The sequence below is a fragment of the Coffea eugenioides genome, chromosome 6 (genome assembly GCF_003713205.1).
Source record: "Coffea eugenioides isolate CCC68of chromosome 6, Ceug_1.0, whole genome shotgun sequence".
Taxonomy (NCBI): Eukaryota; Viridiplantae; Streptophyta; class Magnoliopsida; order Gentianales; family Rubiaceae; genus Coffea; species Coffea eugenioides.
Genome location: NC_040040.1, coordinates 20,815,983 through 20,833,433, shown reverse-complemented (window position 1 = coordinate 20,833,433; position 17,451 = coordinate 20,815,983). Strand labels below are relative to the sequence as shown.

At 35.4% G+C, this 17,451-nt stretch overlaps 1 protein-coding gene and 1 long non-coding RNA gene across 3 annotated transcripts; both read right to left on the bottom strand.

Moving 5' to 3' along the window:
* Window positions 1-2,541: 2,541 nt before the first annotated feature.
* LOC113775844 lies at window positions 2,542-4,537 on the bottom strand. Its single transcript, XR_003468943.1, has 3 exons — window positions 4,383-4,537; window positions 4,002-4,190; window positions 2,542-3,090 (listed from the first exon to the last, which is right to left on the bottom strand). It is a non-coding gene; the product is annotated as an uncharacterized LOC113775844 (long non-coding RNA).
* A 2,748-nt stretch (window positions 4,538-7,285) lies between these two features.
* Window positions 7,286-16,669, bottom strand: LOC113775035 (transcription factor TGA2.3-like). 2 transcript variants are annotated; one of them, XM_027319755.1, is made up of 12 exons: window positions 16,396-16,669; window positions 15,985-16,255; window positions 14,842-14,945; window positions 13,652-13,713; window positions 13,330-13,518; window positions 12,871-12,948; window positions 12,731-12,790; window positions 12,356-12,433; window positions 12,199-12,250; window positions 9,759-10,030; window positions 8,366-8,614; window positions 7,286-7,800 (listed from the first exon to the last, which is right to left on the bottom strand). In XM_027319755.1, the coding sequence occupies exons 2-12, from the start codon at window positions 16,080-16,082 to the stop codon at window positions 7,651-7,653; spliced, it is 1,392 nt and encodes a 463-aa protein (XP_027175556.1). In that variant the 5' UTR covers window positions 16,083-16,255; window positions 16,396-16,669; the 3' UTR covers window positions 7,286-7,650. The 2 variants fall into 2 exon arrangements, with proteins under 2 accessions (XP_027175556.1, XP_027175555.1); XM_027319754.1 differs by having other exon boundaries at window positions 15,985-16,669.
* Between the last annotated feature and the right edge of the window lie 782 nt (window positions 16,670-17,451).

Below are 17,451 nucleotides of genomic sequence, written 5' to 3'. Positions count from 1 at the left end.
AACGGTCACAATTTCAGCAACTAATGTGGTCCTTATGCATAAAAGCGTAAAGGGCTGTGTAACTTACCGTTGCAAAACCGCATAAACATCAACACGCTTTCTAGTTGTAGGGCTGCTTAAAAGGCAAAATAACACAAAAGTGAATTTGTCTTCCCCTTTAGAGATGTATGCATATCTGATCAAAACAATCCAAATTTCTCAAGACCCTTTTTCTTTTCCATCATGGACAACCCTTTTTTGAATTGCAATCAGTGTTCTTGCATTTTAATCAATTTTCAGTAACTATAGTTTCTAACTTAATCACAATTAGCTTGCACTAAGAAGAGATATTGAGCGATAAAATCAGGCCCCAGTTCACATAAATTGGTTTTGAAGCTTAATTAGTAACCCCATAACCCTTGATTTTGTCCAGAAATATGTATCATGAACCAGAAAAATACCCACTGCCACCAAAAAGTGAAAAAGAAAGTCTAGGAGTAGGGAGGGGACAACCAATTTTTCCTTTTATAGTCCCCACCTCATGAAACTACTTTTTCCAAGAATTATTGCAATGTGGCTGTCTAAAAGCATAAGATGCAGCAAATGAAGCAAAAACACTCTATTTGCTGGAAAATAGCTCATTAGCTACCGTAAGGTCATTCTCATGATCACATCTTCATATCCAGTATTAGTAAAAGACCATAACCACTAATTACCTTACCAAACAAAATGCAAGAAGGAAAAAAAAATAAAGAATTCATTACTGACTATTAACATCTAGTTTAATGACCTATTATCACCCCTGATTTCTTCTTTCAGGAATAATCTTGAAGGCTGGATTCTGATGGTGCATAATAAGAAACTTAACAGGATCTGAAGAGTTGAATAGCAGGAGAAATGGGGTATGCGGCAAGAGAAAGCAAAGAAGAAGACAAGTGCACATGGTAGTGGGGATGGGAGAAAGCGTGTGAGAGCACATGCGGTGCCTTGATAGACAAAGCGTGAACCTAACCCCAATTTGCCCAGTCACTGGGGTCCTTTGATTTATGCTCTCATCCACTTTAACCCCCCACCACACGGGCGCAAGATATACACAATGACAAACTTTGTAATTGTAGATTGTCAACGTGTTGTGAGTTGTGACCAAACAAGTAAAGATTTAAGCTCAGCCATTGTGTTGGAAACATTCAAATTTGAATCCTGGAATAACTAAAGCACAGTTGATAGGCGATATTTTTTTTTGGTATAATAAAGTTTGAGTGAGTTCAGTTTCAGTTGTCACCACGAGCCAATTGGCAGGCGATTGATAGAATTATTATAAGATGCCTACTGTGGCCGTAGCCATGCATGAACCTTGAAATGGGGCAAGGCTCCTCTTGTTGTAGACATTTTTTGACCAAAAAAAAAAAGACAAAAAAAACTCAGTTACAAAAGATTGCCAGAGTTCACTTACTCCTTGGTACATAAGTTGTCACATTTCTTCAGACTTTCAAAACATTTGATTGCTTTTAATTTTCAAAAGAAATAATTGATTGTAGAAAATAGCCATTCAACTTTGACCCAAAAAAATTAGCTATCAAGATTTCTTGAACAGTTCAATTTAATTACGAACAACATATACTCCCACATACACGTAACTCATATCAGATAAAAATCATGCCATGTTTTCTTCTACGATCAATGACAAATGTGAACGGATGGAAGACTGAGGCACCAAATCCTAAACAGTTTCACCAAATCCTAACCAGGCTGAGGCACCAAAATCATTGCATGCTTTAGGCCTAGGGGTGTCAGTCATACTTTTTTTTTTTTGGGGGGTCAAAGCCCAGAGATGTCCTACTGTTCTACTACTCACATGTATCAATAATTGAAGTTTCACCATTGAAGACAATCCTAGGCAGTTCTATTGACAAAGCATTGTAGCTTCGGTGGGTGCCAATTTTATGCAAGTGGGACAAAATCTTTGGTAAAAAGACCTAAAAAGCTTCATTTGCTTCCCAAAGAGGGGAAAACTGCACCTGAACCATTACATCTGAAAAATCAGTGAACCCCTCGTCCCTACCTCAAATTCCATCGTCTACACCCAACGAATTAATATCATTAAGGATGGATGATACGGTTGAGGACCCATGTGCAAAATCATTTTGATCCCAAACAAAACTATATACAGGGATGAGATACTCTTACACTACTACCTCTGAATCAAATCAGAAGCTTAAAGACAAACTTCATATGAAGCATCCCAATAATTTTCTAGAGAATGTATAGATCAAAAGTACGAAGTCACATATAAAGGGATGCTATTCTATCTATCAGAAAGAAACTAGAAGAAGAGCAGTATGACATACAATAGGGTAATCAAAGCATAGATTGTTCCATCTTCAATTAACAATATAAATGGTGTTACATACTAGCAGAGGAGAGGCGCTTCTGTGATGTGCGAATGTCATGTTCTTTTCTCCAAAAGCCCAACCCCGGACAGACACAGTTTTGTCCATGAGAGTGACTTCACAGAGACAGATTACAGATAAAAGATGAACAGAAAACTGTTCATTCCTACCATAAGGAACCAGCAAAGAGGATAAATAACACAGGATGAACAGAATAGTTTGCATCAACCAATTTTTTCCTGAAAAATGAAAGAAGGCACTGTGACCACCAAAATTTCAAAAGAAACACCCCTAGTTTTACTTACATATGGTGGATAAACCTACGAAGGAGCCTTTACATGTAACATGTCCAACCTCCAAGTCATACTTTACATAGTGAAGTCCCAAAGCTACAACAGTTATTTCCCTCAGCATGAGATTAAAATTCAGTCAAAACTTTTTCTGCCAAAAGTGCTCCAAAGGATGTGCTTCAGGGTAGCTCCCAAAATCATTGGTAAAGATTCAAGTGAAGGAAAGTATTTTTTTTACCCACTTTTTCTGTTTCTTACTGTTTCTTTTGTAGAATTTTTAGTTCCAAGTCTTTCCTTCCCTTACAAATCACAAAATACTATAGGATGATGGATGGAAAGCTTATCCAGGACACTTTCCATTGCTATAATTTTCAATGCGATACCGGACCCTTCGCCAGTGCAGCCTCACGTTCCTGACGCCGGCGTTCTCTCTGATAAAAATTCAGTTTCAGCAATCAAAATACAAAGGTTTTAACATATTGCTTCTTGTGAGAGTACTTTACATGCATCAGAGAGGAGAATGATATAAAGATATCTGGCCATAAAACTCAGTGCTTAAACAGAAGGTTCTGCAAAGGCAAACACAAGATGAAATGCTTGTCTAAAACTCTGTTGCACTTGAAATCTCTCCGTCTGACAATTTTATATTTTATTCCTTATTCCTTTCTTGAAAAGCTGTAAAATATTTGAAAAAGATAGTGACCGTAATCTTGAAGAGGATACAGCAGTAACTATCCAAGTAAAGATAAACAATATAAGCAGAGAATTCACACCATAAAATCGAGATGCCATCAAGAAGAGGAATAAAAAATCTGGAAACACAACACATTAGGCTAAACTGCAAAGCTCTTCAGATTATGTCAAGCAGCTACCTACAATTCTTCTCCTTCATTAATACCACTTATCCTTGCTTCTCTTTATCCTTTTTTTTTTTTTTGCTCTTTTTCAATACAAACTGGACATCTGTTCCCTATGCAACTATCTCAACTTCGCTTCCCTTCTCATATCTAATCTTGAATCACATTTTACACCATTTAGTTCCAATAATTCAATGAAAACTCTGCTCAGCTCACAAGAGCTTTATCCTACTTGGAAATTTTAAATTGCATTTCTTTCCCTCAAAAATTGATCAAACCTACATCATTTTCATGTGCCAGCAAAAGTCTTTGATAATAACTTAACCAGAAAAAAAGGAAAATGCACCACTCCAAACCACATTAAAGCATGAATACACAAGTCTTGTAATTACTCTAATCAGTTCCCAATTAAAAAACAAAACAGAAGCAGCAAAAAATTCAGTTGTTTCTATTAAAAAAAAAAAAGAACAAAAGAACAAAATTACCCTGCGTTCCCAATAGGGATGGAAGCAGACGAAATCGTAGACTGGTTCAATTGTTGAGACCAAAATGGCATTGAGTCCGGTAAACACCAATAATGCTGTCATCGGCCGAGTTCGATTGGGCATTTTCTCTCTCTTCTCCTTAATTCATCCAAAAAAAATAAAGGCCTTTTCCTTTCCTTTTTCCAATTTCTGTGAAAAAAAGAACTATTTACTTATGCAGTTCGATAATTATAAAAATTTACTAATAAAAAAAAGGCAAGATATTCATGCAAAAGTAAACGAGCTGGAAGTAACTGATCAAGAGCTAAAACCAGCTAAAACTAATGCAGTTTGTTTAGTTCATAGAATACTAACCAATGGAGATTAAAGAATCAAAGTTACCTGGATAGGCAGGCCGCCGGCGAATTTCTGACCGGCGATAGTAGCGAGCTTGCTAACTTTGCCCGTCAGGGTTTTGTGGGGTTTGGGGAACCAGAAAATGTGATGTTAAACGGTTTAACTTCAATTATCCTTATTTCAGCTTATAAGTTTAAATTGTACAAGAAGCCCTTACATTTGAGAATTATCTGTTTCTACTTTTTGGCACGCAATATATATAAGAGAAAATGACTTGTTTCATCCTTCACATTTCGTAAAAATATTCTTTTCGTCACTCACATTTAGAACGAAGCAAATTGGTCCTTCACATTAAAAAACCCAAGCTTTTACATCCTAGAAATAAACTCTCGATTGTGAATCAAACCATCTAACAATCCGGTTACAAATTTTGGGGGTAGGATTGGTAGATCACTCGCAAAAATATATTTCCAACAAATAAATTAAAACAATTAAAAAATCTCAATTAAAACCCATTGCTTCTTCAAAAGAACGAAATAGTGCTAAAGCTCTCAAGCACTAAACCCTAGCACTATTTCGTTCTTTTGAAGAAGCAAATGGGTTTTAATTGAGATTTTTTAATTGTTGTAATTTATTTGTTGGAAATATGTTTTTGCGAGTGATCTACCAATCCTACCCCCAAAATTTGTAACCGGATTGTTAGATGGTTTGATTCACAATCGAGAGTTTATTTTTAGGATGTAAAAGTTTGGGTTTTTAAATGTGAAGGACCAATTTGTTTCGTTTTAAATGTGATGGGCGAAAAGAATATTTTTACAAAATGTGAGGGATGAAACAGGTTATTTTCTCTATAGATAAACTGATACATTTCTATTTTGAACCCCCAATAAATTCAAAATATAGCAAATTATTCCCAATTTGAAGTCACAAACCCATTCATGATACGCTGTTTAAGCGAGTCTAATCAAATTGAATATCTTAGTTTTCAAGCTCATTAATTATTCTATCAAATTTAAAATTGTGTGCAAACTTGATTTGTTAATCTATTTAGTTAAACTCAAACGAACTTTTATCGAATCAAACTTGAGTCGAACACTCAAGTAGTTTGAATTTTATAATTATAAATTTCATTTTATGCTAATTGGGCTAAGTGCGAGCTGAATTTAAAATTTTGACAAATATGAAATGCTATTTAAGTTTAGTTTTTTTTTTTTTTTTGTCGACGGAGTGGGTGTCCGGGTCAAGTCCGTAAAGGCGACCCGACTAATCCCCACTCCGGCCCGGCCCGCGCCCCAACCAGACCTAGCACGTTAGATGCACGGCGAACTGATGTTGCTGCGGAGGTTCGACCCCAGGACCTAACGGTCCCGAGGAAGAGGCGCCAACCACCAGCCCATTCACGTGGGGGCGCTATTTAAGTTTAGTTTGATTAGTTGACAAACTATATTCGAAGGAACTCTTACCAAACCGAGTTTGATTGGAATTTTAAGTAATTTAATTTGTCTTTCAATCCTACACACGCTAATAGATTAAGCAACAAGAATGCAGGTATATATATATATATATATAATTTTTCTAAAGTACAAATGATTGCGTACTATGTATTCACATATTAGTTGCAATCTCCTCTTCAACTTTTCAAAAAGGTCATTTTACATACATATAGTGTTCAGTGATGAGTTAAGATATCATGATTTGTGACTTGAATCTTCAATTCCATGATTTATGGTTTGTGTCATGACTCTTCAATTGCATAACTCGCAAAACTCTCAAATATTCAAGTGTGGATCATACAAAACTAGTTACAAACTTGCAAAAATACTTGAGATCCTCAAGACTTTATCACTAAAGTGTATTGAGTTTGCAAAAAAAAAAAAAAAAATTCATCTCTTTTTTGTGGAAAATAAGCTTAAATTGTTATAGGGTAGTTTCTTGTTTTCCATTGTAACCTAGAGGATAATTTGCTACTTCAATCCGATTAGCAAGTTAGTGGGCAAACAATACCTTAAGAAGAGTGATCACCCGCCTTAAAAACTCTTTTGAATCCCTCATTGTTGGTTCAACCAAGTTCTTAAAACTACTTTCATAATAGTTTTGTAGTAAGTTCCATATTCTTGTAACCTCAATTCATCAACTTTTCAACACATGCCTTTTTCCATGGAATAGGTTTTTTTTTTTTTCTATTTTTATACCTCACTTTATTAGCACAAAGTCAGTAATTGACATCTTTTAGGTCAAAGAATAACTGATAATGAATTATTGGACCAAAAATTATTGTTGTCAAAATATTTGGGACTAAAATACATTACTTTAATTTAAGGGACTAATAAAATTATTGTGTGACTCACAAAAGAGATGGACCCTTTCTATTTGTGCGCTTCTGCCACCTAACTTTCAAAAAGCACTCGAGTTTAATACGAGATAGAATAGAATTTTTTTTTTTTTTTTTTTTTTTTGAGTAGCGGGAGAAGTATGGTTTACTTCCATATCATTTCATTGCTTACCAATTTGGTTCCATCAATTTTCATGAAAATGGCCAAGTTTTATTGTCAAACATCCCATCTTATTATTTGTCAAAGTTATATGAATAAGGGACCAAAATTCATACACTGAAACTTGCTCAAAATTAGAGGTATTTTTCAAATGAAAGAGAACTAATCTGGTAATTTTCTTCTAAAATTGATAAACTTCTATTGATCCCCAAGAAACCCATGCTATACATTCTTTTGATTACAAAAGGACGCCATGGTGGTCAACTAAGCAAAGGAAGACTTAAAATTCTTTTCATAGTTTCATGCTCCCAAAATGTGAAGATCACTCTTGCTTCAAGCATCCACCCCAAAGAGGAAAAAAAAAAAAAAAAGATACAAGAAGCACAACTAGCTTGCACATCTGCAAAACCAACCAACCAAACAAAAATGGCAAGGAATAGGGTGGAAGAGTGGGAATGGTGGAAAACAGAAGCCAGAATAAATTTATTCAAATCATTTTGGTTTCTGTACATATTTTATGGCTAAAACCTAGGTGTGTCTTTTCTGTCATACTCCTAATAAATATGAACATATATTATTACATGTGTTTGGAAGCAGAAAAACCAGCAGCATACAGCCTACCATGAAAAGTAAATACTATTGTACAACAGCAGATTAGCAGGAAAACTTTACATCAAGCAGAACACAAATAACACCTAATGGGTAGGGTTGGTTGCCTGCAATGGTTGCTCCAGCTTTCCCTCGAGCAACATCAAGTAATAGGCCTTTTAGTACATGCAGCTGATGACAGTATTAGTGAGATGCAAGAAGCAGAGCTTCACTCATCCCTCTCGTGGCCTGGCCAGCCAAAGGGAACTCAGGGCTCGAAGACGCGAGAAATAGTCACTTATTGTCAGAAGGGCACGAGCCGACTGTCTTGTGGTCAGTATACGGTGCATCTGTTGGAGTGTCTGCTGTCGCAAGTTGTCTGCCTGTTACATGCCAGAACGACAATTTCAGCAAAAAATTTTACCATCTTAGCAAACTAGACTGCAGGTTTTGAACTATTGCCAACATTTAGTTTTCAAACATGCATTGATCAGTATCGATAACCCTGCATATGACCTAATTATCGCGCTTAAGTTTAAAAAATGTAACAGAAGTTTGTCAACTACCACTAATTTCATATTTGATGGATTTAGGTGTGTACTAAGACAACGTTATAGAGTCCCAGTTATGCACTTCCTTTAGCTTACATCAATATTTACAGAACTTTTTCCTTGGAAGTCTAACAATTGCATAAATCAAACTAGACCAGGCACCATCTACTTCAATATGACTAATGTCAAACGAAAAGCATCAAGCAAGCAGATACATTGTTACTAAAGAATATATCAAGTTTCCACATATTTTTGTTGATCATCTCCTACAGAAGCAGTGTGTAAGGATCAGAGGAACAATTCTAACATTCTACCTCATCCAAGTTGTAGCATTTATGGTTTTTGAAGCAGTCATCAGGATACTGAATTGTACAAGTAAGAAGTCAAACTACAATACCTGGCGGAGGAAACCTTCAAGAGTTCCTAGTTTTCCCATTGCCATGGCCATTTGACCCATGTAGTTTGCTACGTTTCCAGATGCACCTTCAGGGCCAGAAGCACCATTTGCTAATGTCTCAGCCAGAGACTGTTGCAGGGCCTCCATGCCCTGTGAAAGAGCATCTTCTGCCTGATGTGATGATTCCTGCAAGTTGTATATACCAGCCATCTGTTGCTCAGTCAGAGGCTCCAAATGATGCTCAAGGAGCTGCATTGCCATCCATGCCAGTTAGACAATATGAATAAGATATAAAGAGCACTACAGATGTCATAGTGCCAAAGTACATCAATGACTTCAAAACAAAAATTTGCAGATCGACCTGTCATGTCTCAGAAGCTAGGTGAAGATATTTCAGAATCAAAAGAAGGAAATCCCTCAAATTTTCAAGCACTTGGCCAACTTAGAGCACGTAGCCGACAAATTAACAAGCACTCAAAGCTTCCCTCACAGTCCATTAACAATATATTCTACTAAATCCTAATCCAGCTCATTTATAAGCAAAATACTGCCACCCTTTTACAGAAGCATCCAGGTATCAAGCAACTCGGTAAAAAGTACATCAACATGAACTTTAATGCTCACAATATAGTATCATCGAAAAACAGAAATGTATCAGCTGCTAGAGAGTAAAACAAGACCGTCGAAGTAAAAATCCCAATGGAACACAAGTTAGTACTACAATAAATAAACTCACTTCATCAATGCTTCAAATAATCAACCAGACAGGAAATGATGACAAATGAAACCAGGAGAGTTATAAAGCATGCAGGAAAAAGGCAAACTACCCTGCGTTACATTCCTTCCTAACATCAGGACTGCAGAAGTTTCATGTACAAATATTAACATTAAACCATGTAAAGCCCAGAAACCAGACATTTTAGAATCGAACATAAATTTACTTTTGCACATTCAGCACTCTGTTTTTCCCAAAGGGCTTAACTACATAAGGAGGAGACCGCTCATTCATACGATAACATGCTGCTTAGGACTACATTTCTTCTTGAAGAAAATATTGCAAAGTTGAGAATAAACACAGTTTACTAATCTTCAGATCATTATTAGAAAAAAAAAATCAAATTGTGAGTACATTCAGAACTGTCACATAGCATACAAGAGTTATGATGTAGGTTCGAGTCGAGGGAGACACATTTCTTATGAACACAGCATACATCATGAGCTTGCTAGATCTTAAATATGAATGGTTCTCTCTCCATTCTCTCATATTCTTGTAGTGACCAATTTCTACAAGCCACCAATAATATCTACCAATAATATCTAATGCCAGCACTCTTTCAAATAAAACTTAATGTAAGGATATGGAGAAAAAATTAATTACAGTATGAACACACACCTTTAGAAGTTCAGATGGGCGGAATCCACCAATCCACATAAAACACCTTTCTGCAGGTGTTTTCCACATACCCGATAAGATGTGGAAGACATCAGCCTTTGCAGCTGTACCTTTCACCCTGAAAATATCATTGTAGTGTGCAGTGACATTGTCAACAATTACACGCAAATCAGCATCACCGGCATGTGCATTTACTGCTGTCCTAAGCTCATTAATATGCCTATTATGTTCTTCCAACCAACGAGCGTAGTCTACATCAAACGCCATGGCCCCTGAATTTGCAAGGATCATTCTTTCAGGTAAAATTGGCCATAAAAAAAAATCAGAGAGATAGAGAAGTCCACATGCAAGGTAATACAAAGAGCCTTTCATAGACCAATTGCAGAAGCCTTGTGATTCACTATTGCTTAGCATCCAGCTCACCCACCTTAGACAAACCCATATAAAGATTTTAGTTCTTGAAGCAGAGCACCAAATAGTTGTTAAATTCCCAATCCTGGGTTGAGATCCCACAATTCTGGGATTCAAATTTACAAATTCAATCCCAACCCTATTAGGATCCTAAAGTTTGTAAAATTTATACAAAAATTTTGTTTAAGTACATATTATATAAACTAAGAGCTGTCTTAAAATTTTGGAATTTAGAGTCTTGCATTTAACAAATTTCGATCAATGGTATTTATTTTTTCAAATGTTTAGCCAAAAAAATAAAGTAAATACTGGGCGACTTGAACTTTGATCTATTGATGCTAGAAATTATACATTATAGTTGAATAACATAATATTTTTAGCTCATATCACATTTTCTACATCTATTTTGCATACATTTTCATGAACAATAAGTTTATAAATAAATAAAATGTTGATTTTTGCATTTTTCAGTAGGATCTTAATCGTAAGATCCTACCTATGACTTCCAAAATGACACAAGATAGGATCCCAATTTTTAAAAACCTTGAGCCCAAATCCACTAAAACAAACACCTCTTTTGAGCCCAAATCCACTAAACAAACACCTCCTTTGAGAACATAATTGAGATGCGACTCTTATTTTTACTTGAAATTCACGTGACTGCAGTGAGATAATTTTTCCCTCCCAATGAGAAGGAAATCAGATGGAGCAGTAAAAGACGATATCCAGAAATTCCTGGCTCTTTCAAATAATCCATTTTTCCTTTGGTGAAAACATCATAAGGCAAGGATATTTGTATACAAGACAGATAAAAGTACCCAAAAAAAAAAACCAAAAGAAAAAGCGACGAACTTTTGGAAGGGAAATTTATTGTCCACAATTGATTGGTCAAAGGATTGAAAGCAGCATCAATGATGTGCAACGGACCAGTTTATTGTTATTAATTTTTTTTATGTAAACTCCAACTTAAATTTCAGTGATATAATTCCCAGATGAACGAACAAATCTTCTATTTATTCACATCTGTGATATCTCTAGATGAGACATAAGTTGAATAAATAATCTAATCTCCAAATTTAGTAAAGAGAAAGCAAATAAGTAAAGATTTCTACTGTACTTCCACATTTCTTATTGAAGGTAACTAAGAGCATGCTAGGCAAGGAACTCCATTTAGGAAATTCTTTCCCTGCTCAATACATGGAAGAGCTTGTATATGATAGAGACCACTTGTCTTGACAAACTCAACTGATCATAATTACTAGTTCCTATGACACATTAGCCTCCCAACTCGGATAGATTCCTTCACCATAACTTGCAAAACTGGAGTCTTTTTCATTAAAAATTGTAAATCAGAATATCAGATTTAGATTGTTAGCTAATCCAAAAATTGTAGAACACTTTAAATGGCTCGGTTATCTTTAAATAAAAATCTGAATGGAACACAAATAGTTTGATCAAAATCCAGTAGGATACCAGATTTTTATGTTCACTTTATGTACTAATTACTAACCATCTAAAACAGGGTGAACATTGTAACTCCAAACGAATTGATCAGGTTTCAATTGTATTAATTATTAATAGTTCGTTTTCTGCAGTATTTACTCATAAAATCATGTATGGTCCTTCCAATTGTATTATACCGACATAGAACAAAATAATCTCTGCATGCAGGATCTTGTCTTCTTTATGGACTTAGAATCATCATCATACATAAAAAAGAAATCCTTCCATCTAATTTGTCCAACTGCAGTAGAGACCACAAGATCATCCACAAAATTCACATTCTAAAGTAACACCTAAGACTGAGTACCACATCAAGATTCCTGGACACAATAACACCTAAAGCTCGCTCAACTATGATGAGGTTGCCTGTCATAAAGACAGAACAACATGAGAGATCAGGAATGTAGTACATGAGTTTAAATAGCATAGCCAACAGACTTAGATACAAGATTAGGCTCAAATGCATTAACGCTTCCATTGGATTATTTGTGATGAACAACAATTCACACAAGGAAATAGAACATACCATTGCCACTTGTTCCGTGAGATTGATCACCCATGCTAGAAATGAATATTCCCTGCAGTAAGAACAACTTCAATAACCATAGATTGTAATATGCATTACAGTTGAAGAGGTTGGTGTTGGACAAGATAAAAAGTATTAACAACCAACAATAATAAACCTGCTGTCGTGCCCTTTGGAGTTCCTGCTCTAGTTGAGTTAATTTCAGCCGACTATTCTCCAGTTGTTGTACATAAGCCTGCAAAGGAAAAGCAGACTTACTGATTATCCACCAATCTAGTTCTCAAACTACAATTACACTGTCCTCTACAAATTGAAGTCCAAAGAAATAACAGTATCTTTTGCTCATCTTTCCCCCTCCCCATGCCAAAAACAAAAAAAAAAAAAGGAAAGGTGGAGGGGGAGGGGGAGGGAGGGAAAGAGAGACACTCTATTCTCAAATAATCCAGAGAGATAGGCAAACAAGAGGACTGAAACATCAAAATCCTCAGGAAAATAAATGGTATTCAATGTAAATGGAACTTTAAAATCTTACTTTCTTTCTCAATCGACTTTTCCTAGCAGCTTCACGATTTTGAGCAAGTCTACGCAATGTCTGGGTGAGGTCAGAAGCAAAAAGAGTTAGCAACCACCATATCAAACTGGGTAACGAGACGAACATTCCAAAAAGCAAACCTTCTGATCCATGTTCTTTTCTTTTGATTTGTCACTAGAGTCATAAGTAGCAGCACCAGTGGATTGACCCATGTCACCCTGCATATGGCACAACTAACATTTAGTTTGACTCAAATGCACATTACTTGGTGAAGAATTATATGCACAATTTATGACAGTTTTCCAGATAATTTTTTCATTTGCAAATAGTACGTGAAAGCATTCTCTCTTGGAACCCAAGTTAATAAAAGAGAAACAATATTAGACCCCCACATGTAAATATATAGACGACCACATGATATATATATATATGTATGTATGTATGTATGTATGTATGTATGCGTGCATGCAAAATGTTTCCAGGAGTAAATGTCTGAAAAGCTTCTTAACCTACAGCGTAAGTAATAGAGCAGAAAGGTCAAGAGGCAGGAACAAACCAACCTACAAGCAAACTGTTTAAAGGTTGTTAAAGCACATTACCCGCTGATTTTTATCTTCTCCATCTGGATCTGTTGAAGTATCAGTGCGGGAACTGGAATCTGCCATGTTAGACTCCCCCCAGTTCTCATGATGAGCACCAGGTACAGAAAGTACATTTGGTTGTGACCCCTTTTGTAATTGTGTTGTTTGAGGCATCGAGATAGCAGAAGGCAAATTTGAATTGGCAGACTGAACGATCAAGTGAAGCAATATATATCATCAAAACATGTACTACGAATCAATTTCATAACCTTAGGAAAAGGCAACACTTTCAACATTAAAAACAAAAATAAACACGTCTTTAGAATGAGGTTGTAAGTACCTTGCCAGATTGGAGATCAGTACCTGCTGCTGCATTAGTTACACCTAGATTGAATGCTGGACCTACACCAACATAAAATATTCAGCTAAATATATTGAAAACCTAAACAGTTAAACACAAGAGTACAAGACCCCATGGACTGAGAAGGGAAAAAGAAAAAAAAAAAAAAAAATGTTTTAAACAGAAAAGGAACAGTTTTTATAGTTCTATGATTAAATTAATCAAACATGCTATCACCATGAAGTACAGGCCCACTGAGTCAAACGCAAGATTGGAGCTCAAATTTGATCTTTCCTATCCATCAAATTTCATGGACTTAAAAGGCTGCAGTAAAATTTTCAATTAAATAAGATATTCTAATTAGTCTAAGCAATAAAAGATTATGAAATTTTGATGCATTCCAAGAAATTCTCATCAGATTATTATGCTTATTCATGTCAAGGCATAAGGTCATGCTTAAAATCTAACATCATCATCCACGGATTCTCATTAATATAACATGTGGAATTGCAAACCCTAACTTTCAGATGAAAACTAGTTTCTTGCACACCAGGATTCCAATATTCAGCAAAGACAAACTAAACTGGCATACCCACAAATTGCCATGCTAGCCCACTGTCTTTATCTAAGCTCCAGTACCTCTAGCTCAATATCTTTTATAACATCCAAACTAAATTAAGATTTGAAAGGGAATCAAGCAACAGACTACTCGTGGCACCTGGAGATTCTGGGAAACTCTATTACAAACAAAGAATGCCTTATAAGGTTGAATTCAGCTGTTGTTAAACTCAATCCTATTTTCCTGGTTCCACTTCAGGTGCATTTGGATTTAAATCTTCTTTTGCATTTTTTGATTCATGAAAAATGTTTGACATTATAAACTTCTATGTGCTTTAGTAGTCTTTAATGATCTCTGCCAGCCCCATAATTATCTACTTTGCAACTTCTTAATGGAAACCAGAAGAAGTGAACCAGGAAGCCTACTAGTGTAAATGTTAAGGAATTAGAAGAGTAAAAACATATTAGGATAGCAGTGACAGTCAAGAGTGTTATGCCAGCATGTAGTCAATCTCCTGATGAATGGGTTCAGAAAAAAAGTTGTAACTGCTTATTCTGTAAAACTTACAACAAATCAAAAGAGAAATTGATTGTGAGAAAAACATTGGAGAAAATGCTCATTGTATACATACTACGGTTGACATTTGCACCATCCCCGATGCGGAAACCTAGATACTGTTCCAGGACTCCAAAGTCTGTAATTCGAGAAGAATGAGTAGCATTCCCTTCTGTGGCCCTGAAATCCAGAATTACAAACCTTTCAGCTCACCCTTTATGTATATTGTAATAATCCCCAGGTTGTAAGTACTACAAACAAAAATCGACATCACTATTCCTCGCATTGGGCTTAAATTATTTGGTAACATGTAATTACATAAGAAACATCAAGCATGACATTATCTTATCATAGGTATAAAATGAGCTTCAACAACACATAACCCCATCCAAGCTTTAATACTCAAAACCAATGCCAAACACAACATATTACAGTTAGATGTTTGTAATCATCATTATTCATTTTTCACGTTCCCATTTTTTTAAGATAGATGGCTTAAGATGATGTAGATAATCAATTAATTTGACATTCTTTATAAGATCTGAAACAGATGTAATATTATAATTGTTTATAGCTTCAAACAATTAAATGATAAATACCTACAACTCTACAAATTCTGCATATAAACATTATTAAGTCCTTGTTGAACAAACTCCCAATGCAGAATAACACCTAAAATTTCAACTGATCAAGTTACAATTCCTTCCATCTATGCCCTATAATGTGACATACATAGCAAAAATTGCACGACGCCAGTAGAAGTTATCAAATGTAACACATATTTCGACAAATGCAAACGTATGAATTCAAAATGCCACAAGGAAATAGTAAAATGTCCAAATCTTCCTTTTTTCTTTCCTTTTCTCCTAAGACTTCAAAATGGCGCATGGAATTCATAAATCTTCAAATCTTCCTTTTCTTAGACTGCATAACGATTTGAGATGTTGTACCTCCATACAGCAGTCAACCTCAGATCAGTAGCACTCGGTGAACATTTAAGACATGGTATGGAGACTTAATGAACTCAAAAACTAGCTACTTGACATAACTACAACAGGACGAGTAAAAAATGAAACTAACTTATAGCCATCTGCAAAACTCAATTCGATCATGCTGCAAAAACCATTTAAGAGTTACCGTGTGAGTAACGAATTACACGAAATAATTAACGGTTAAGCAAATAAAAGTTTTTACAGAAAGAAAATGAGTTCAAAATTACATTTGATTGGAAACTGGTGTTGGAGAAATGAAGCTTGGCATCCCAGAAGCAACACTTCTATTATGCTCTGCACCAACTTTCACTGTTGTGCTACCCATACATAACCACCATGCTCCCAGTTCAAAAACACCCCTTCATATTCCACGCTTTGAACACCAAAAAGCAAACAACTTTCTAGCACAACTTGTAACTATAATTAGCACCAGAAGTCTCAACAACCGACTTATATAACCAAGAAAACCACCACCATGGCCCCTCCAGATTCACAAAACTACAAGTTTTCAACCAAGAAATGTATAATCAAACTTTGAATCGAGACAGAACAGAACAGAACATGAACTTGAGGCAGAGTTCAAATACAAATCAAACTTTGTTAAGTTAGCCTTTAAAAATACTAAAAAAGTGCAAAACCTCATAAACCCTCTTTCCTGGAAGCTTCAACAAAACCTGAACTATTGGTCAACTGAGCAAAACCCAGAAATTATTTGAGTTGAAAATCCAATATAGCTCAAAAATTGGAGGTAGATGTGATAAAGATTGGATCTTTTTGACTTGAGGGTTGTTTAATGAACGAGTCAGTGCACTAAATTTCATCTAGAATTTTCTCTCCAAGGGGCTCTGTTTTTGCACAAAATTCAACGGACCAGGATTATATTTTTCGTGCTACAGAGTGGAAAAAGCATTAAATATTGAGGTCCCTTCCTTATAATGAGGTGTAGGGTGAGGGAGGTGATGCTCGGCCGTTCAGGTCATTCCAAAGCCAAAGCTAGTCCATGCGTCATTTTCATCTAAAGCCTTTTTCCACTTTTCAAAGCCATCATTTTATTATATATATTTTGTTTGCTTCACTTTCATAAGTTTGGCTAATTTATAGTTGGGGCCTGTGTGGAAACACCATTTCGGATTCCTCCCTGAAGATTTTGTGTTGCAATTTGGTCCTGAACAGATATTTTGTTTGAAAAAAGTACTAGTTTGAGGACGAATCAAGTCCTAGGAAAGTGCTTGGTCATTTTATCTTCTATTACAATATTATAAGATGGGTGAAACATGTCTGACTACGATCTTGAACCTGCATACTATGATTTCTTTGATAACTCAATTCAATATATAAATTTACTATATACGAATCTTAATATGTTCGGCACGTAGAATATTTGAATTAATTAAGTATTACTAAATTTTCTAGTCAAAACTTAAACTTACTCCAAAAAAATAAGTGATAAGTGATAAATAACTTAATGAATTCAAATTCCAGATTTATCAAACGCACGCTTAGTATATTTTATTTGAGTGTGTTTCTTTTTATTTTTGCGTGAGAATTTCTTAGCCTGCGTGACATTTTCATGATGTGGATCAATATGCGTAAATCAAGTTAAAATGGTGAAATTTATTATGTATATTCGTTGATGCAAAGTATGAAATTGAGAAAAGGATTTGACAAGTAGGTACAGAACGAAAATAAATTTC

Coding starts and splice junctions, on each gene's coding strand:
- LOC113775035 (XM_027319754.1), bottom strand. CDS start 16,082: ATGGGTAGCACAACAGTGAAAGTTGGTGCAGAGCATAATAGAAGTGTT. Junction 12,791..12,870: donor AAAAGAACATGGATCAGAAG/GTTTGCTTTTTG, acceptor GACCTCACCCAG/ACATTGCGTAGACTTGCTCA. Junction 8,615..9,758: donor GCCCATCTGAACTTCTAAAG/GTGTGTGTTCAT, acceptor ATGGCAATGCAG/CTCCTTGAGCATCATTTGGA.